Source organism: Telmatherina bonti (assembly GCF_933228915.1).
Source record: "Telmatherina bonti genome assembly, chromosome: 13".
Lineage (NCBI taxonomy): Eukaryota > Metazoa > Chordata > Actinopteri > Atheriniformes > Telmatherinidae > Telmatherina > Telmatherina bonti.
The window spans coordinates 39795474-39818206 of NC_136611.1; the positions used below are offsets into that span (position 1 = coordinate 39795474).

At 49.4% G+C, this 22733-nt stretch overlaps 1 protein-coding gene across 1 annotated transcript in view; it reads right to left on the reverse strand.

Moving 5' to 3' along the window:
- Nucleotides 1–6448: 6448 nt before the first annotated feature.
- The window catches only part of LOC306764748 (fibrinogen C domain-containing protein 1-like), a gene marked incomplete at both ends in the record, with an annotated part of 44050 nt that continues 27765 nt past the window's right edge, over nucleotides 6449–22733 (reverse strand). The window contains one exon of the mRNA XM_079251982.1: nucleotides 6449–6708. Within this exon, the coding sequence (XP_079108108.1) occupies nucleotides 6449–6708 (260 nt within the window). The remainder of the gene's footprint in view (nucleotides 6709–22733) is intronic.

Here is a 22733-nt window from a genome sequence, read left to right on the forward strand (position 1 = left end):
TCATCTCAAGGGGTTGTTCCTCTATCAATGAATAAATGTTAAATAATAAATTGGTGACCCCTGACGTTTATTTTAATCTGAGCATGTAAAGGGTGGAGGCCGTGGAGCAGCAGACTAAGTTTTGGACGGACAAACCAGACCAGTTCTACCGAAAAAGGAAGGAGCTCGAAACTATGTCACAAAACACTGCTCAGAAAAAAACTGTTGGCGAAGATTAAACTAAATTAAAATGTTGCATTGCAGAGGGGTGGAACGCGGACCTGATCCAACAACGGACATCTAAACTTTTAACATTAGGTATTAATGCCTTTAGTCATAAAGACACAAACTCAGGGAAAATATACCTGACAATCCGTAATCGATAGACACAGTGTAAAGAAAAAGAAAATTATAGTTTTGTGACAATGCAATGCTAAGCAGATATCTTATAAAGCTGGTGAATTGATCTGTTTACATAAAGGAATATAGTTACTGAGTTGAAAGAAGTTTTATGTATAAAAAGGCTGTAAAGCTGTGATCTGATCTCTAAAGTGATATATCATTAAAACTCCATTAATGTAAGGGTTATGAAGCCAGAACCCAAAACTCAGCCAACAGTGGCTGTAAAACAGATTTATTGAAAAAAATGATGGTGTTAAAGGTGGTTTTGCTAGTCTGGTCATCAGGAGGTCTGGAATACAAAAACAGGCGAGCCAAAAACAGTGGTGGAATGATAAGAGGCCAAAACAAATGTTTAGCAGGAGCTTGGGTGAATAGGAAGCCCCAGAGTGATCATCCAGAGCAGGGAAAATGATCTCCACAATCCAAATACTCAGGTTCCAAAGGCAGTCCAGGGTCGTACACGGGTTTCAGGAGAGGGAAGGGATCCAAAGAGCAGAGACTAGAGGCAGGGTCAGGGTCAGGCAAGGTTCGGCAAGGTTGCTTCATACCAGAAGGAAAAAGCAGAGGCAGGAGTTGGGGACAGGCAGGGTCAAAACCAGGTAATCTAGAAACGGGGCACATGACACAAGGCTTGAAAGTTGCACAAAGACTGACGATCTGGCACTGAGCAGGTTTTTAAATAATGAGCAGCACAGGCGAAGATAATCTGCAAACAGGCAGAGGAAGAATGCAGCTCATTAAGGGCAGAGCTGAAATCATGACATTTAAAAGTCCCGCCGACCATGGACGGAAATGTTCCCTTGCCTGGATGCCGGTCCCCGGGGCCCCCCTTTGGAGCCAGGCATGGGGGTGGCCGGGCCTTCGCCCATGGGGCCCGGCTCAGCCTGAAAGGGTTACATGGGCCCCACCTCCCGTGGGCTCACCATCTGCGGGAGGAGCCGTAGGGGTCGGGTGCAATGTGAGCTGGGCGACAGCAAGGGGCGGGGACCCTGGCAGTCCGATCCCCGGCTGCAGAAGCTGGCTCTAGGGACGTGGAACATCACTTCTCTGGTGGGGAAGGAGCCTGGGCTAAGGAGAGAGCTGGTGGTAGAGCAGGAACTTACCAAGTGTTGACCCCCCCAGGATTGGACTCCGGCTTGCAAGTGTGCATTTGAGAAACTGAAGGCTGCACTCCTCGATTGTGTGGTGTTGGTTCATCCAGATTTTGAGAAGCCCTTTTTTCTCTCCACCAATGCCTGTTGTTCTTCCAACAATGAGAGAGCACAACCTGTATCCTGTAGCAATCTCTCAAGGCTGAACTAACCCCCGAATCAGATAAAGACTTCAAAGGAAGTCCATCAACATGTCTCGGAATCAGAGCTCAATGAAAGCCATAAAATTTATTCATTCATTGAACCGCTTAATCCAATTCAGGGTCACAGAGCCTATCCCAGCTGGCTTTGGTTGACAGGCAGGGTACACCCTGGACAGCTTGCCAGTCCATCGCAGGGCCTCACAGACAACCACTCACACTCACTCCTAGGGGCAATTTAGAGTAACCAATTAACCTAACATGCATGTCTTTGGATGGTGGGAGGAAGCTGGAAAGAACCCACACATACACAGGGAGAACATGCAAACTCCACACAGAAAGGTCACAAACCCCTCCCCAGCCAAGGATTGAACCAGTGACCCTCTTGCTGTGAGGCCACAGTGCTAACCACTGTGCCACTGTGCAGCCATCCATAAAATTATGTTCCATCTTAATCCTGTTAGACAGACCTCCACTTTAAACCAGGAGCCCTGCTGGTTTTATCTTGTTCCTGGTAGGAAATGTCTACACAGTCAGACTGTGGTGCCCTTCTGAAGTTGGACCCTGGTAAGAGCCTGTTGTCCATCATGCCAGGAGGTCCCTTTGTATCCACAGCACACAAAGACCAAATTCCAGAGCAGAACCTTTAAACCTGAACTCTAAAACTGTATAAAATACTGGATGTATCCTCAGCACACCTGGATAAATGGACTGTCCTTCCTTTCTCAATTAATCCAAGACTTTAACCATTTTTCAGATGTGAAATCCACAGAAGTTAGCAAGTTAGTTAATTTCTGATTCCTTGGATGGAGCAATGGCGCCATCTAGCAGACACCCTCAAACAGGTTGAGATATGCATTTCAGGCTGATTAAATACACAGTGATTAACATTATATGCTGTTGTTATTAACGACTCTGACTCAAAGTAAGAACTTGTTGTGTGGAAATGATTTATTGACCCACCAGGTCCGTGGAAAGTGAAAATCATCGATGAAGTGTATTAAAATTTCTTGATGAAATGTCTTGTACCTGTTTACAAACTATTTCTCCTTTTGACAGCAGCAAAACTGTTTTAAGGTTCATGTTTATAAGGATCATTCATACTTCTTCTCATCTATAAATGGATTTTATAGACATGTTGTGAGGTTGGAAAAATGCTAAGTTTAATTCCCCAAGAACTTAGTATTTTGACCAAACCTTCAGACCCCATGTCCTGACCCATGCGCTCTGATTGGATAATCTAAAGTCCGCCCCAGAGCGCTGGCAAATTTAACTGCGGGTCTTCACGTTTTTTTTTTTATGTTTGCTTTAGTCGTGTTTTTGTCCGTCTGGCGCCGTGTTCGTTTTTTATTACAGTAAGCTCGCTTGACTGCTTAACACCAGAAAACTCATCCAATTCTAGCTGAACAATTCTAGCTTCTGACATCATCAAGTCACACTCCGGCCTCCCCAAGACTGTGATCGATAACGTACGGATGACCCGCACGTTACTTGTCCAACGATCCCAGGACTTTGCTGGCACCCGCGACCCGTGGATTCTACTCGGAGTTGATCCAGTTTCAGACGTTGAACCAGGCGGTTCCAGGTGAGCTCCTGACTTCAGCGGAGGCCCCCTTTGGACAAGTATCAGGACGACCACTGAATCCTTACCCGCTGGACCCAAGGTTCGGGTTCTCGACCAACAACGTTGATTAAGATAGACCCACTGTCTCCGATCACCAGCTGGTATCTTAGTAAGCAGAAGCTGCCCTTTTTAAATCCATTCCCCCGGTATCCACCTGATAGTCTACCCTGACATATTTAGTTAACTTCATTAGACTTGCCATCTTTCCAACCTTCCTAGTTGTGTAAGTTATGTAAGCTGCTTACATAACTTTACCTTTAATAGTTTTATTTTACATTTTTGTTGTTGGCTCGGCTCGAGCTTCCATACTCTCTCCCCCTCTCTCTCTCTCTCTCTCTCTCTCTCTCTCTCTCTCTCTCTCATGGCTAATTCAATATTTGATGCTTGCTGACACTATTTCTGGTTTACATGTTATTAATTTCATTTGTGCCTGATGATTTTAACCGGTGTGGTTTATAATAAAGTGTGTTATATTTTAAGAAGTCGTGGTAGCGTGATCGATCTTTGAGAAGTGATTTGTTCCCTCTGACGAGAACTTACAGTTAGCGTATTTTGAGACTGATGATTATCTGTTATTAGACAAATATCATTGTCATATTACGGTATTCCCTGCCTGACCGTATAACAAATTTAGGGCTGGATGGTGCCCCGAGATCGTCCGCTTGTCTAAGGACACAGCGAATTAATAATAAAAACACCCACTGTTGCTCCAACATTGGATCACAGGTTAACGTTAATGATAAAACGCTACAATCCTTTGCAAGCAAGTCTCTTAGTCGAAGCCAGTCCAAGTAACCTGCACACAGGCTTGAGTTTTTGGCTCTTAAGTGGGCTGGATGTGATAAGTTCAGTCTTTGGCTTAAAGGCCGCAACTTTACTGTATAGACTGACAACAATCCCCTCACATATATCCTAGACTAAACCTAAGCTCGATGTCTGTGAGCATCGGTGGGTCTCCAAGCTTGCACCATACTCTTTTGATATCAAGTATGTAAGATGAATGTTGTGAAATGAAATGAAATGAAAAATACTTTATTACTCCCCAAAGGGAAATTCAATATTTAGTTGTTCAATTCAGTTGTGGTGGATGCTATGAGCAGGAGCCCTTTTTTGAGGCCTCTGTCCCAGAAAAAATGAAATACTATATTATTCTTTTCTGTAATTTAACTAAAGAATGCAATAATGCTGTCAAACAGACTTGAAGAATAACCAAATATGACATTTTGGTAAAAAAAACAACAAAAAAAAAACAACAACTTAATTGTCTCTTTAAATTTGTGTCAGAATAAAGTGAACTAAGTTTTACCAATACTGACAATGATAAATCAACTGGGGAAAAAAACAAATACAAAATGGGAAATCTTTTCATGTGGTATTGGAAATAGAAATTAAACATTCTGTAAAAGCAGAATGGTATAAAACTTGAACTGAAAGCATTTCTGCAGTGCTTGATCCAACATGCATCGACAAGAAGCTATTAGGAGGACAACTTGTATAAACCCAAAAACCCAGTCAGTTTCTGTGGGTAGTCCAAATGAAGTGCATAAATCAGTCCGAATAAAGTGCATCAGGCCAAGATCTGTGAGACATTACAACCTGACCCTCAAGGATGATGACATGTGTTGTGCTTCCAAAGGAATTCCAGCTTTCTGTCCTCCTTAAGCAGAGCCTCCGGAGCCAACGCTTCACCCTGCGTTGCCTCCAACTCATCTTTTAAGCAAAAAGTTTTTAGTATAGCAATTTAGTTCAATTATATTTCAGGCAGGCCTGACAATTTACGCTGCTGGGGGCCTCCAGTGACGCCAACTCTCCACTGCTTTCCACCTGGGCCCTCCGATCCAACAAGACTCCCACCGGCAGGGGAATGGTGTCGCCTGGCGAGAGGCCGAGACGTCTCAGAGGAAAACTGGGACCACTGGAGACTGTCGCCTCCTGCAGCCAGACTCTATTTTATTTGGGTCAGAAGTCGAACCGAGCCAGGACAGAGGACATGTTGCTTACAAAGCTGCCATCAAGGACTGGGTCCGTCGTGCTTTCCTGTCCCAACATGACTCATACTCCACCTGCAAACAGTGACCAGGTGAGACCTGGGATGATTATGTCCACCAGGTGTGTGAGACCGTCACTAAGTTTGAGGGATAGGCTGACCGGTTGGGGAAACCAACCTCCTGCCCCCTTGGAGAAGCTGTCCACCGACACCGTGGTCTAAGGTCTCAAACCGGACATCACTGAAGACCTGAGAAAACGTTTAGTCTGTTGGGAGATTGCTCCAAGTGTCTCTGAGGTCCACAGGTATGCAAGAGACGCTGGAGGTCTGGTGGGCCGTGTGACAGACTGGAAGCAGGAAGCATAGAGTCCACCATGTCGGGCCAGAATGGGTCCAGAGACCGTGGACAGTTCCAGGGTCCTGGAGGGGACGAGGAACTGGAGGGGATGTGGTCCTGGAGGGGACGTGGTCCTGGAGGGGACGAGGTCCAGCTGGTCCAATGGAAGGCCGAGTGTCTAAGACTGCCAGCGCCGTGATGAATGCCAGGACGGCTCTTCTGATGCTGACTGAAGCTTTGTTGAGTTTCTGCCTGTTTTGTGGGTTCCTTGTCTCTAGGTGAGAGTGTTTCCTGAGCTGTTGCTCTGCCTGGATTTAGCCAGGATTTTGTGCATCGCCTCAGGACGTGCGCTGGGTTTTCGTATATCTGACATGGATTTTTCCTTGTTTAGTTTAGGTTCTCGAGCGTCCCGAGACTGACTGTGATTTTCCTTCTCATGAGGGGTGTGCCTGTCCTGCTGATTGGGATTGCTGATTGATTGCTGGTTGGGAGTGTGGTGTTAATTTTTTTTTACTTTTTAGTGACGAGTGTTTGACTAACGGATGTTTTAAGTGTCTTTAATCTGTGCAGTTGGAGGCTATTTCATTATTATCTTCTTTTTAAAACTTAATATTTGTAACTATTTATAGCATCTTTTAAATCCAAACTCTCCTAAATAAATTACAAAAGCTTAAATCAAAACATTTTAATACTGAAATTTTCGGTACTGCAACCACTGGTCAACAGTCAACATCATACAGTATGGGTTATAACACAGGCAGCACAACAAAATACAGCAGACTGATTGACACTTGTCAGAAAACAGATGTGAATCTTCAGGATCTGACATTAGGACTCTGATTTTCTGGGTCGAATCTTCATTTCGGTGAAGCGCAGTGAGTACTGCCAGCCGGTCCAACTCGACCACTCCACACCATCAGCGTAGGAGGCGTGGCCTCCTCTCAGGTACTGCCCATTCAGGTTGGAGGTGTGGCAGTTCCGGTACCACCAAGCCCCCTGGTAATACGCTGCACAGTTGTTCTCAGACTGGTCCTGGTCCCTGTCTTTGGTCGTGAAACGCATCCCAGAGTGCTTCAGGAGGGAGTCACCTGGAGGAGAAAGAGAAGCAGGTAGTGGAAATGTGTGCTGCACAATGACATGACAACCAAATTACATTAATTCATTTTCTAAACCGTTTAATCCGATTCAGGGTCGCAGGGAAGCTGGAGCCTATCCCAGCTGGCTTTTAGGAGAAAGGCAGGGTACACCCTGGACAGCTCACCAGTCCATCGCAGGGCCACACAGAGACAAACAACCACTCACACTCACTCCTAGGGGCAATTTAGAGTAACCAATGAACCTAACATGCATGACCTTGGATGGTGGGAGGAAGCTGGAGAACTCCACAAAGAAAGGCTGCTGACCAAACCTTTTGCCAGCTGAGGATTGAACCAGTGACCTTCTTGCTGTGAGTCCACAGTGCTAACCACTATGCCACCGTGCAGCAAGTTGCATTGTTAACTATTTTGCATAATTTGCAACATCTGAGTAACATGACTATGTACCTGAAAAGCACCCAGACCTTTGCCAAGCAGCTCATTTCCTCCCATGTTATGATTTCTCTCCTATGTCCTCATCTTATATGAACACTGTGAAAAGGTCAGAGTTCAGTGACTCTGGAAACACCGCATGTGCACACAGAAGCCCTGCAGGACCCCTCTTCTCAGCTGCCACTCTCATGTTGGGATGGACTTTATCTTGTTCTTCCTCAGAAAGTCTTCACATGTGGTTGGTCCATTTTGTGCAAGGTTCATGTCCAACACCTAACATGGAGCTTGGTTATGGGAAGTCACTTGTTGCTTCTCCTTCAGTCCTGAAAATGCTTCATCTAACTGCCTCCAGCTGTGTTCTGCAATGAGCAAAGTCTGCGAAAGTCTGCTGGCCAAACACAGGGAGAGTCTGCACGGACCAGGGGAGAGTCTGCACGGACCAGGGGAGAGTCTGCACGGACCAGGGGAGAGTCTGCACGGACCAGGGGAGAGTCTGCACGGACCAGGGGAGAGTCTGCACGGACCAGGGGAGAGTCTGCACGGACGATGGGAGAGTCTGCACGGACCAGGGGAGAGTCTGCACGGACGATGGGAGAGTCTGCACGGACCAGGGGAGAGTCTGCACGGACCAGGGGAGAGTCTGCACGGACCAGGGGAGAGTCTGCACGGACGAGGGGAGAGTCTGCACGGACCAGGGGAGAGTCTGCACGGACCAGGGGAGAGTCTGCACGGACCAGGGGAGAGTCTGCACGGACCAGGGGAGAGTCTGCACGGACCAGGGGAGAGTCTGCACGGACCAGGGGAGAGTCTGCACGGACGAGGGGAGAGTCTGCACGGACGATGGGAGAGTCTGCACGGACCAGGGGAGAGTCTGCACGGACCAGGGGAGAGTCTGCACGGACCAGGGGAGAGTCTGCACGGACGATGGGAGAGTCTGCACGGACGAGGGGAGAGTCTGCACGGACCAGGGGAGAGTCTGCACGGACCAGGGGAGAGTCTGCACGGACGAGGGGAGAGTCTGCACGGACCAGGGGAGAGTCTGCACGGACCAGGGGAGAGTCTGCACGGACCAGGGGAGAGTCTGCACGGACGAGGGGAGAGTCTGCACGGACCAGGGGAGAGTCTGCACGGACCAGGGGAGAGTCTGCACGGACCAGGGGAGAGTCTGCACGGACCAGGGGAGAGTCTGCACGGACGATGGGAGAGTCTGCACGGACCAGGGGAGAGTCTGCACGGACCAGGGGAGAGTCTGCACGGACCAGGGGAGAGTCTGCACGGACGAGGGGAGAGTCTGCACGGACCAGGGGAGAGTCTGCACGGACGAGGGGAGAGTCTGCACGGACCAGGGGAGAGTCTGCACGGACCAGGGGAGAGTCTGCACGGACCAGGGGAGAGTCTGCACGGACCAGGGGAGAGTCTGCACGGACCAGGGGAGAGTCTGCACGGACCAGGGGAGAGTCTGCACGGACCAGGGGAGAGTCTGCACGGACCAGGGGAGAGTCTGCACGGACCAGGGGAGAGTCTGCACGGACGAGGGGAGAGTCTGCACGGACGAGGGGAGAGTCTGCACGGACCAGGGGAGAGTCTGCACGGACCAGGGGAGAGTCTGCACGGACCAGGGGAGAGTCTGCACGGACGATGGGAGAGTCTGCACGGACCAGGGGAGAGTCTGCACGGACCAGGGGAGAGTCTGCACGGACGATGGGAGAGTCTGCACGGACCAGGGGAGAGTCTGCACGGACCAGGGGAGAGTCTGCACGGACCAGGGGAGAGTCTGCACGGACCAGGGGAGAGTCTGCACGGACCAGGGGAGAGTCTGCACGGACCAGGGGAGAGTCTGCACGGACCAGGGGAGAGTCTGCACGGACGATGGGAGAGTCTGCACGGACCAGGGGAGAGTCTGCACGGACCAGGGGAGAGTCTGCACGGACCAGGGGAGAGTCTGCACGGACGATGGGAGAGTCTGCACGGACCAGGGGAGAGTCTGCACGGACGATGGGAGAGTCTGCACGGACGAGGGGAGAGTCTGCACGGACCAGGGGAGAGTCTGCACGGACCAGGGGAGAGTCTGCACGGACCAGGGGAGAGTCTGCACGGACGAGGGGAGAGTCTGCACGGACGATGGGAGAGTCTGCACGGACCAGGGGAGAGTCTGCACGGACCAGGGGAGAGTCTGCACGGACCAGGGGAGAGTCTGCACGGACGATGGGAGAGTCTGCACGGACCAGGGGAGAGTCTGCACGGACGATGGGAGAGTCTGCACGGACGAGGGGAGAGTCTGCACGGACCAGGGGAGAGTCTGCACGGACGAGGGGAGAGTCTGCACGGACCAGGGGAGAGTCTGCACGGACCAGGGGAGAGTCTGCACGGACCAGGGGAGAGTCTGCACGGACCAGGGGAGAGTCTGCACGGACCAGGGGAGAGTCTGCACGGACCAGGGGAGAGTCTGCACGGACCAGGGGAGAGTCTGCACGGACGATGGGAGAGTCTGCACGGACCAGGGGAGAGTCTGCACGGACCAGGGGAGAGTCTGCACGGACCAGGGGAGAGTCTGCACGGACGATGGGAGAGTCTGCACGGACCAGGGGAGAGTCTGCACGGACGAGGGGAGAGTCTGCACGGACCAGGGGAGAGTCTGCACGGACCAGGGGAGAGTCTGCACGGACCAGGGGAGAGTCTGCACGGACGAGGGGAGAGTCTGCACGGACCAGGGGAGAGTCTGCACGGACCAGGGGAGAGTCTGCACGGACCAGGGGAGAGTCTGCACGGACGAGGGGAGAGTCTGCACGGACCAGGGGAGAGTCTGCACGGACCAGGGGAGAGTCTGCACGGACCAGGGGAGAGTCTGCACGGACGATGGGAGAGTCTGCACGGACGAGGGGAGAGTCTGCACGGACCAGGGGAGAGTCTGCACGGACGATGGGAGAGTCTGCACGGACGATGGGAGAGTCTGCACGGACCAGGGGAGAGTCTGCACGGACGATGGGAGAGTCTGCACGGACCAGGGGAGAGTCTGCACGGACCAGGGGAGAGTCTGCACGGACCAGGGGAGAGTCTGCACGGACCAGGGGAGAGTCTGCACGGACCAGGGGAGAGTCTGCACGGACGAGGGGAGAGTCTGCACGGACCAGGGGAGAGTCTGCACGGACCAGGGGAGAGTCTGCACGGACGAGGGGAGAGTCTGCACGGACGATGGGAGAGTCTGCACGGACGATGGGAGAGTCTGCACGGACCAGGGGAGAGTCTGCACGGACCAGGGGAGAGTCTGCACGGACCAGGGGAGAGTCTGCACGGACCAGGGGAGAGTCTGCACGGACCAGGGGAGAGTCTGCACGGACCAGGGGAGAGTCTGCACGGACCAGGGGAGAGTCTGCACGGACCAGGGGAGAGTCTGCACGGACCAGGGGAGAGTCTGCACGGACCAGGGGAGAGTCTGCACGGACCAGGGGAGAGTCTGCACGGACCAGGGGAGAGTCTGCACGGACCAGGGGAGAGTCTGCACGGACGATGGGAGAGTCTGCACGGACCAGGGGAGAGTCTGCACGGACCAGGGGAGAGTCTGCACGGACGAGGGGAGAGTCTGCACGGACGATGGGAGAGTCTGCACGGACCAGGGGAGAGTCTGCACGGACGATGGGAGAGTCTGCACGGACCAGGGGAGAGTCTGCACGGACCAGGGGAGAGTCTGCACGGACCAGGGGAGAGTCTGCACGGACCAGGGGAGAGTCTGCACGGACCAGGGGAGAGTCTGCACGGACCAGGGGAGAGTCTGCACGGACGATGGGAGAGTCTGCACGGACCAGGGGAGAGTCTGCACGGACGATGGGAGAGTCTGCACGGACCAGGGGAGAGTCTGCACGGACGAGGGGAGAGTCTGCACGGACCAGGGGAGAGTCTGCACGGACCAGGGGAGAGTCTGCACGGACGATGGGAGAGTCTGCACGGACCAGGGGAGAGTCTGCACGGACGATGGGAGAGTCTGCACGGACGAGGGGAGAGTCTGCACGGACCAGGGGAGAGTCTGCACGGACGATGGGAGAGTCTGCACGGACCAGGGGAGAGTCTGCACGGACGATGGGAGAGTCTGCACGGACCAGGGGAGAGTCTGCACGGACCAGGGGAGAGTCTGCACGGACGATGGGAGAGTCTGCACGGACCAGGGGAGAGTCTGCACGGACGAGGGGAGAGTCTGCACGGACCAGGGGAGAGTCTGCACGGACGAGGGGAGAGTCTGCACGGACCAGGGGAGAGTCTGCACGGACCAGGGGAGAGTCTGCACGGACCAGGGGAGAGTCTGCACGGACCAGGGGAGAGTCTGCACGGACGAGGGGAGAGTCTGCACGGACCAGGGGAGAGTCTGCACGGACCAGGGGAGAGTCTGCACGGACGATGGGAGAGTCTGCACGGACGAGGGGAGAGTCTGCACGGACGAGGGGAGAGTCTGCACGGACGAGGGGAGAGTCTGCACGGACCAGGGGAGAGTCTGCACGGACCAGGGGAGAGTCTGCACGGACGAGGGGAGAGTCTGCACGGACCAGGGGAGAGTCTGCACGGACGATGGGAGAGTCTGCACGGACGAGGGGAGAGTCTGCACGGACCAGGGGAGAGTCTGCACGGACGATGGGAGAGTCTGCACGGACCAGGGGAGAGTCTGCACGGACGATGGGAGAGTCTGCACGGACCAGGGGAGAGTCTGCACGGACGATGGGAGAGTCTGCACGGACGAGGGGAGAGTCTGCACGGACCAGGGGAGAGTCTGCACGGACCAGGGGAGAGTCTGCACGGACCAGGGGAGAGTCTGCACGGACCAGGGGAGAGTCTGCACGGACCAGGGGAGAGTCTGCACGGACCAGGGGAGAGTCTGCACGGACCAGGGGAGAGTCTGCACGGACCAGGGGAGAGTCTGCACGGACCAGGGGAGAGTCTGCACGGACCAGGGGAGAGTCTGCACGGACGATGGGAGAGTCTGCACGGACCAGGGGAGAGTCTGCACGGACCAGGGGAGAGTCTGCACGGACGATGGGAGAGTCTGCACGGACGAGGGGAGAGTCTGCACGGACGAGGGGAGAGTCTGCACGGACGAGGGGAGAGTCTGCACGGACGAGGGGAGAGTCTGCACGGACCAGGGGAGAGTCTGCACGGACCAGGGGAGAGTCTGCACGGACCAGGGGAGAGTCTGCACGGACGATGGGAGAGTCTGCACGGACCAGGGGAGAGTCTGCACGGACGAGGGGAGAGTCTGCACGGACGAGGGGAGAGTCTGCACGGACGAGGGGAGAGTCTGCACGGACCAGGGGAGAGTCTGCACGGACCAGGGGAGAGTCTGCACGGACCAGGGGAGAGTCTGCACGGACCAGGGGAGAGTCTGCACGGACCAGGGGAGAGTCTGCACGGACCAGGGGAGAGTCTGCACGGACCAGGGGAGAGTCTGCACGGACGAGGCAGTGTGCCGGATTGAATATTTTGCCACCACTTGCACCATTGTTGACTGCAGCTTGGTGTGTTACGCGGGTATACATGTGGGAGGAGTTTCTGATGCAGGGCAGACCAAGACATTAAATCCCACTACTGGTATTCTACATAATATGTCGCACAGTACAACCTCCCACTTCCTGACTCTGTAATCTTTAAGGAATTATGCCTCTTTCGCACAGTTTTCATCACTTCAATATTTATTTTTTATATGAGGATTTCTTCAATATGTTTTTAGATTGGAAAGAATGCTGCATGTATACGTAATGTATGAGGCGGTTTAATCACCCTACGATGTGTTTGTGAAGATTTGGTGGGTACGTCTCTGGAGGATCATGGCTTGGGATCCCAGCGCGGTGTTTTCCCTAACATGTCTGCACAGAACAACTCTCACCACACAAATGGTGCATGTCTGCTAGCTGCTGGAATCCGCAGTGATCGCTGTCGATCACAGAACTTCTTTCTTTTCCACTTTAAAATGTAAAGTTTTTCACTGACTTCATTGACATTGTCCACTTCTCTACATCATGCTTCAGTTTACAACACATAACTGCATTCACACTTGTATTTATGTAATAACAGTAAATTTTCTACTTATCATTATTATGATAATTCAGCTAAATTTCTGCACTTAACTCCTCTTTACCGGTTGATGCCTCTTCAGCCATTCAAATATTAAATTCTTCAGCACATTCAGAATTATGCTATGGCTTTTGTCATGGCAAACCTTTGCAGGTTTTAAGTATCAAGCATTTTAATTATCGTTTTTAATTCCAGTTCTACATCGCCGTTTCAATAAGTTGCATTGATGCTGTATAAGCAGTGCATAAAAGGAAAACTGTTTACGTAAATTGTTACTAGATGGCCCTCTGATACCAGAAATTAATCCACTGTATGCATTTCAATTGGCAAACTCTAGAGATCAAAGGTAAAGACCATGTGGAAGTCCCAAAACCTGCAGTTCCCCCTTCATCCACTAGGGGCATAAAAACAGAGCAAATCTCCATAGACTCCCATGTTAAAAAGACCAACTTCACAGGAGAAATAAACTTGTTTACAGCAGGAATAAACATGTTTACAGCAGAAATAAACATGTTTACAGCAGGAATAAACACTTTTATAGCAGAAATAAAAATGTTTATAGCAGAAATAAACATGTTTACAGCAGAAATAAACATGTTTACAGCAGGAATAAACACTTTTATAGCAGAAATAAAAATGTTTATAGCAGAAATAAACATGTTTACAGCAGAAACAAACACGTTTACAGCAGAAATAAACATGTTTACAGCAGGAATAAACATGTTTACAGCAGAAATAAACATGTTTACAGCAGGAATAAACACTTTTATAGCAGAAATAAAAATGTTTATAGCAGAAATAAACATGTTTACAGCAGAAATAAACACGTTTACAGCAGAAATAAACATGTTTACAGCAGGAATAAACACTTTTATAGTAGAAATAAAAATGTTTATAGCAGAAATAAACATGTTTACAGCAGAAATAAACATGTTTACAGCAGGAATAAACATGTTTACAGCAGGAATAAACATGTTTACAGCAGAAATAAACATGTTTACAGCAGGAATAAACATGTTTACAGCAGAAATAAACATGTTTACAGCAGGAATAAACATGTTTACAGCAGGAATAAACATGTTTACAGCAGAAATAAACATGTTTACAGCAGAAATAAACATGTTTACAGCAGGAATAAACACTTTTATAGCAGAAATAAACACGTTTACAGCAGAAATAAACATGTTTACAGCAGAAATAAACACGTTTACAGCAGAAATAAACATGTTTACAGCAGGAATAAACATGTTTACAGCAGAAATAAACATGTTTACAGCAGGAATAAACACTTTTATAGCAGAAATAAAAATGTTTATAGCAGAAATAAACATGTTTACAGCAGAAATAAACACGTTTACAGCAGAAATAAACATGTTTACAGCAGGAATAAACACTTTTATAGTAGAAATAAAAATGTTTATAGCAGAAATAAACATGTTTACAGCAGAAATAAATATGTTTACAGCAGGAATAAACATGTTTACAGCAGGAATAAACATGTTTACAGCAGAAATAAACATGTTTACAGCAGAAATAAACATGTTTACAGCAGGAATAAACATGTTTACAGCAGAAATAAACATGTTTACAGCAGGAATAAACATGTTTACAGCAGAAATAAACATGTTTACAGCAGGAATAAACATGTTTACAGCAGAAATAAACATGTTTACAGCAGGAATAAACATGTTTACAGCAGAAATAAACATGTTTACAGCAGAAATAAACATGTTTACAGCAGAAAGAAACATGTTTACAGTAGGAATAAACATGTTTACAGCAGAAATAAACATGTTTACAGCAGGAATAAACATGTTTACAGCAGAAATAAACACTTTTATAGATTTAAGGTTTAACCCAGATTTAAGCTTTCATAAAACCATTAAGGCTGTGATGGACTGGCGAGCTGTCCAGGGTGTACCCTGCCTGTCGCCCAAAGCCCCGCGACCCTGAATTGGATTAAGCGGTTCGGAAAATGAATGAATGAATGAATGAATGAAAAAGAAATTTTATTACCCTACAATATTTTACGAAGATAATCCTGTTTATTTGTCCAGTTTTCCATATTATGTTTCATGTATCGTTTCCAAACACAAACCTGTTGAACAATGAGAATGAGCTAAATAAAGTAACGCATTTCCATTAAAATAACCATGTTAATTAAATTAATTGACCGAGGAAGTTGAAAAAGGGAAAAAACAGTGATACTTGTAGCCACAGTATTTTAATTTCAATGCCATTGCTTTGTTTTACTGGTTCTGTCTTCTAAAGGACTGAAACCTTTCAATTCTCATGCAAGTTATTTTTTCTATTTTTTGTGTTATTGTTCCCAAATTCTGTTTTAATACTAGAACCAGCTATTATTGAAACAATAGCAAATGTGAATGCCCATTTATTGAACTATGCTGAATGATTGAAAAAAAATTATAAGAAATTGAAAAAAAAAAACACAACTGACAGTTTTACTAGCTGGCTATCACCAGAGTTTGAACCCTCAAACTGCTGCATTGAAGCCCACTGACTTAGTCACTACCACCAGCATGCTTTCTCACAGCTCAGAAAAAGTGTTCACATTTCTTTGGGACGAGACTGCCTTTGTTTTTTCATGTCCAGCAGGGTGGAATTAGCAGGATTGCAAAAAAATGTGCAAGGTTGAACTACACTCCAGTAAAGATGTGACAGACTTTACTGTTCAAAGTGAAAAACTAAGTCTTGAAATGTTGCAGGGAGCATTGTCAGAACAAATCCTTGATATTTAACTATGAAACTTGCAAAAAAATTCCTTTGCTCCTTGAAGTGCACAGCTGAGACCAATAGCTTACATTGAACAGCCTGCAGAACGCCATCACACAAGCAACAGCCAACTATGAACAATGGAGCTGTTTGTTAAATGCTGCATTTGAACCCGTGCCTTGTATGTGTACCTGTGTACTGGTGCAGAAAATGGACCAATCGCTGAGCTAAATTCCATTTCGTCCAATCACAGGAACAGATTTCAATACATTGACAAAAACTTGAATAACTTAAAAAGTTTAAATGTCACAAAGACCAAAAGTGGTAGAACATATCTCCTGAATGGGCTGAAGAGTTTGATGCTTGAATGGTTGAAGTGAGACAAACGGTGTAGGAGGAGTAACATTTCGAAGATTTTGCAAGAAAAGACAATGGAGACCGGGACCAAGATGAACCAGACACTGCAAACTGGTGCAGAGCTCCGAGCCCCGTTGAAGCTGTTTTCAGCTCATTGTGCGAAAACTGGCCAATCACCGAGCTGAATCTGGATTGGGTTTGAAGGACTTTCATCCAATCACAATATCTGAAAAATGACAAAGATTTAAAATAAAATAAAAAATTGTAGCATGTGCTGAATGACTTGTACTTCTATAGCACTTTTCCAGTCATGCAGACCACTGACAGTGCTTTACACTACACATTCACCCATACATGCACACACTCCTCCAACACACTCACACCCCGATAGGCAGCTTGGGGTTCAGTGTCTTGCATTTTTATTTTTTTCCAGTAGATCCCTGGAATCGATCCCTTAACTTTCCAGTTGAAGGACAACTGCTCTTCCTCCTGAGCTACAGCTGCCTGCCCTTAATGCACACTGACTTGCTCACTACATTCTTGGAAAAAGCATTTATATTTTTATCAATTGGGAAAAGATCTGAATGATCTTAAACTGTGACATATGTAAGAACTGTAAACAGACATTTGTAAGAAAAAACTTCAGAAATGACAATAAAATATGAGAGTTTTGTTGTTAAAATGCTTCAAATGAAACAACATTGCTCACGTTGAAGAATAAAGTCTCTAACTGATTACACAAGCAGTTCTAAATAGTTTTCTGCATTAAATCTTGAGCTCTTTTACTGATTCCACACTGCAGGAAGTGTAAAAGAAAAAACATTCCAATTCCAATGATAAAAAGTTTTGATGATTCTGCCAAAGGTCAGTAGAGCACTGTGTATAAAACGCGGTGTAGTGGTTAAAGAAATGGGCTGTTATTCAGATGTTCGTGGGTTCAAATCCCAATGCACCATTACAGTTATTCCATTGTGCAAGAAAGAGTGCTTTTCTAGTTGTCTTTATTTTTTTGCCAAATGTAGGCACTTAACTCCTCCTTAACCATTTGTGCCATGCTTCATGCTTTAGCACATTCAGGAGAAGGATCCTAAGACTTTTGGCATTTCTAACTTTTATACTTTTTGAGATGTTTAGTGTTTTGTACGAGTTTAAATCCAGCCCTTTGATTGGACTAGAGGCCTCCAGCGCAGATGCGGATCAGACAGAAAAATCAGATAATTTCTATGTGCAAGCTGCATCATCAGCATGCACCAGTATGCGGTGTCTGGGACGCTGCAGTCCTGTTGCCACTGGCAACCCTGTACTTCTGTTGCGTCTCAAAGTAGCCTTATGCCCACGCAGACGCTCTTGCTTGACTTGTCAGATCCAACTTCATACACATGATCTGCAGGTCATCCTCAGACAATATCTATGCATGGAATTTTTTTTTTTTTTTTTTTTTTTTTTTGTCTTGTCCAGCATTTAGGCAGCAGAATGATGGTCTGGATGTTCTGCTGAGCAAATTTTCTCTGCCAAGGGAAGCTTTATAGATATAATGATCCCCTTGACTTTCTGAATTTTTATTTTATTTCTATGTTTATTTTGTATTGTTGTTTGAATTGTAGAGTTTGTACTGCTGGACCAGAGAGGACAGACTAAAGACAGAAAGAGAAAGGAGAAGAAACACCTCATAAGAAAAGGGAAAGAGATAAAGGGAGAGAAAAGGGAGAGAAAAAAACAACAACTAAAAAATAACCCAAAAACAAAAAGAAAGAAAACAACCTACAGATGTATACATACACACATACAGGCACACACATACATATACACACACATACACACGCATACATACACATACATATACACACACGTATACACACATAATATATATATATATATACACAAATATATACATATGTACACATATACATATACACATACATACATATACACACACACCTCTATGCACACACATACACACACATACATACGTACAAACATATACGCACTTGCCAGTATTAACACATATACATACACATACAAGCCAACTTTAGATCATAGTAACTAAACTATGAATGTAAAAAGTTAAATATAAATGAGAAACAAACAGAAATGAGAAAACCAGCTGCTGTTAGTGAATAAACCTGCAGACGACTCGGTGACTGCGTCACATGCAGAACATGCAGAGTGGAACGTGTTCCGGAAAAGGTGATCATGCCAGTGTGACCCCTCCCACACAAAGGCAAGAGGCACGCCAGGAGGACCCCCGAGACCAGGGCCATCGGCAGCCACCCCCAGGCACAGACCCCAACCGCCCCACCCCGGAGCCAGCCATGCACCGACCCAGGAGGCGGCAGAGGGGGGTCCCAGCCAGAGTCCCCCGCAGTCAGGGGGAACAGGCCCCAGCAGGCCCGGACCAGCGAGGACCGGCCCCGCCGGGCACCGGCCCCCCAGGGCAGACAGAGCGCGGGCCCCACGGCCCCAAGAGCCCAGAAGCAACCCCCCACCCCCGCAGGCAGAGGGCCCAGCCCACACCGACGGAGGGCCGGGATCCCCAGACCGCCACCGAGCGGCAGCCAGGCCGCACCCCAGTGCACCAGCAGCGCTCCCCGAGCACCAAGACCCTCCACGCACCCACACACACACACACACACGCACACACATGTGCACACACACACACACGCACGCACACACACACACACACACACACACACACACACACACACACACACACACACACGCACCCACGGACACAAACACACACATACGCACCCACGCACACACACACACACACACACACACACCCCCACCCACACCCACACGCATCCACACTTCCTCCTTAAACACACCCTATCCACCCATTCTCTTACACACGCTCAAACTCACACTCTCCTACCCCCGTTCTTTATACACACACACCCCCTCACACACACATCCCTGCTCCCTCTATAATCATCCATTCTTCCATACACGCATACCCCACTCTACACACACACACACCTCCCTACACCCCTCTATCCACATTCACAGTCCTCATTGTACACCCACCCCATCACTTCCCTGTACCACCAACATAACCCCACATACGCACCCCCACCCATCTGCATACACCCCCCCCTCCTCCTATCCCAGCGGCCATCCACTTTCCTAAATTCTTTCACCCTGATCCCCCCCCCCCCCCCCCCCCCCCTCTACCCTAACATTCAGTCACCACTTCATCCATTGGCTCCTGCACGCCCTCACCTTTCTTTCCCAACGTGTCCCCTGTGAGACACCCCCGGGGGAGCAGGGGATAGGAGGGCCCCGATCAGGGCCCCACAACTACCCCCCACCCCTGTCAACGCCCCCCCACCACTCCACACATGCAGCCGATCCAGCACCACCCAGGGCCAGCAGCAGTCCCACCCCCGCCAGGCCAGCCCAGACCCAGGCCCCCTGAACAGCACCACTCCCCCGCCCAAACCCCCCCGGCACAGCCCCAGAAATAGGGGCGTGGCAGGACCCCATTGTCACCCCCTCCCTCCCAGCTTATGAATGATTGTGAAGTGTGTGTTGTTTGCAATTAAAATTGGGAAGAAGTAACCACATCATGTTGGGAGCGGGACCACCAAAGCAGCCCCGCCCACCGCACACTGCATGGCCCGCCCCCCAAAACATGTCCATGTGTTGTCAGTGTGTGTTTTGTGTTATGTTGACTAAGTGTAATTAAAACTGGGAGGTGAACCGATGCTGGGTGCAGCGATGGAGACCACCTTGATGGCCTCTCTCACCATCCAGATCAACGTGTCCACCTCCCAACGCCCTGCCTGTGTGTGGTGGAAGAAGGGAAGGAGGGGGGTCCGGGGATTTAGGTCCCGAGGGAAGCGCGCCTCCCTCAAGAAGATGAGCCACCTGCGGCACGAGGCATGTCCCCCATTCCCGGGGCCCCCGAAGGCCAGGACAGGCCAAGGGCAGCTGCCCCAACAACCTGGGCCCTCAGCAACACCAACAAAGGAGCCGCCACCGGCCCCAGAAGGCACCAACGAACCACATGCAAAAGTGGGGGGGGGGGCAAAGAAGAGGAGGGGCGGGAGAAGGAGAGACAGACCAAGGGCCCACCGCCCCCACACCCCTAGGAGACGCCCCCACCCAGAGACACGTTGCATTCCCTCCTCCTTTACACACCAACACATTCACACCCCCTCACCATCAGCCTGGTATACACATCTACACACACACACACACACACCTACAGACCCACACATACATCTATACACATACACACCCATTCTAACAGATACACGGCCAAAAGTTTAGTCCACCTCCAAAACCCTACATCCCACCCCCCCCCCTGCCCATCACAACACCCCTTCTCATTCTACCTACCCTAGAACAAACCACCACAACTCCCCACTTCTCTCACTGAAGTCCTCCCCCCTTCCTAATCATGACCCTTCACCCCCCTATACACCTACATACACATGCACCCCCCCACTCCCCCCTACACACGGGCCACTACCCCCCATACACATGCATCTCAATACTCCTCTATATACACACCCCTATCTCCCATGCATTTAACACCAGATTATCCACACACAAGCCCTTACCCCTTCCCATACACACACACACACACACACACACACACACACACACACACACACACACACACACACACCACCCACTCCCTCATTCACAACCCCAACCCCCCACACAATCATGTACTATCACACGCCCCAAAACCTCCACCCCCACACCTACATGCCCTAACACACTCCCCCTTACACACAACCCTACCCCCCACAAACTCATGCTCCACTACACTCCCCATAAACCCCCCACATATAAACCACCACACACCTCCTACACCCCACACACTCATGTACTATCACAGTCCCCTAAACCTCCACCCCAACACCCCTCACACACTCCCGCATACACACACCCCTCACCCCCTATACCTTCATGTACCGCTACAATCCTCTATACACACCCCGCATATACACCCCCGCACTCCCTCATACATACACCCCCACACATACATGCCTCAACACACTCCCACATACACGCACCCCTACCCCCCATACATTCATGTACCACTACACTCCTCCATACACACCCCATATATACACAGGCACCCCCCCCATCCTCAACTATCTTGGGCCCGGGTCCCTCTGCCGGGCACCAGGGCACGGACCCACCCCCACTGCAGCGGCAGGTCCAGGTCAGCCCAACCCCCCCACGGCAGGGCCGACCCCCATCCCCGAGAAGCAGGGGACAGCCCCGGGCACCGGAGCCCAGGACCCGCACCCCGCCCACCCCACAGCGGCACGGCCACCCGTCACGGAGCCAATACCCACCGATCCAGCCCCCGCCAGCGACCTCGCCCCACCGCCAAAAGGCAACTCCAACCATTGATCAACCCAAGGCCTCCCGCCAGGTCTGGAAACCTAGCCCCCCCAGTAATGAAGCAGCCAAGATCCCCGTCCAGGGGTCCACCCCAGACCCACAGCCACCTGAGCCACCCAGCCACTCCCTAGCCCCGAGCAGGATGAGGTCACACCCCCCCCCCCCCTACACTAAGTGATGGAGCTGATCACAGGAGACCAGAGAGAGTGAAATCCAGCTGACTGATCCTTTGAGGAGGCAGACATCATTTCCATGCTGATGTAATCTAATAACAGATTTCTAAACTGCTGGATACACAGATTCTGTTTGCTTTTCCAGTTCACAAGGATAGTTTTCTTTGCAATGCACAGGCTGCTGAGGATTGCTTTTGCTAAATTAAACCCTGTTATTTTCACCTAAGTGACTCAAGAGGCCCAGTTTGGGGTTTGCAGGGATATTACATTTAAACCAGTCTGACAGATCTTTACATACCTGGAGCCAGAATCTCTGGACAGGTGGACAAGACCATAAGGCATGGTAGTAGCTGTCAATCATGTTGTCAGTACAGTGTGAACAGATATGTGAGTGTAACAGACCCATCTTGAACATCCTGTGTCCCGTATAATGAGTTCTGTGTAGAATTTTGAATTGTATTAATTGCATGCTTGAATTCTTAGTCATTTTGAATGTGTTTAAGCAGATTTGTGACCATTCATTTTGATTGAAGTTGCTGGATAAGTCTGCTTCCCATTTAGAAGTTGGGAGAGAGATGGAATCTTCTAGCTTCAATAGTAATCTGTATATTTTGGATAGTAGCTTCGGGGCCTTAAGATTTAGGAATTCTGCAACCCTGATAGGTAACTGTAAGTTTAGTTGATCAGTGGTGTATTTCTTACTTATGATAGATTTAAGTTGGTGGTATTCTAAGAATTTGGTGCTGCTGAATTCATACCGTGAAGAAATCGCATCAAATGGCAGAAAGTTTCCATTTTCTACTATATGTTCTAACTGCTTTACTCCTTTATTCTTCCACCGAGGGAAGTTTATCATCTTTCTGTTTTGCAGGAAGTCAGGATTGTTCCAGATGGGTGTGA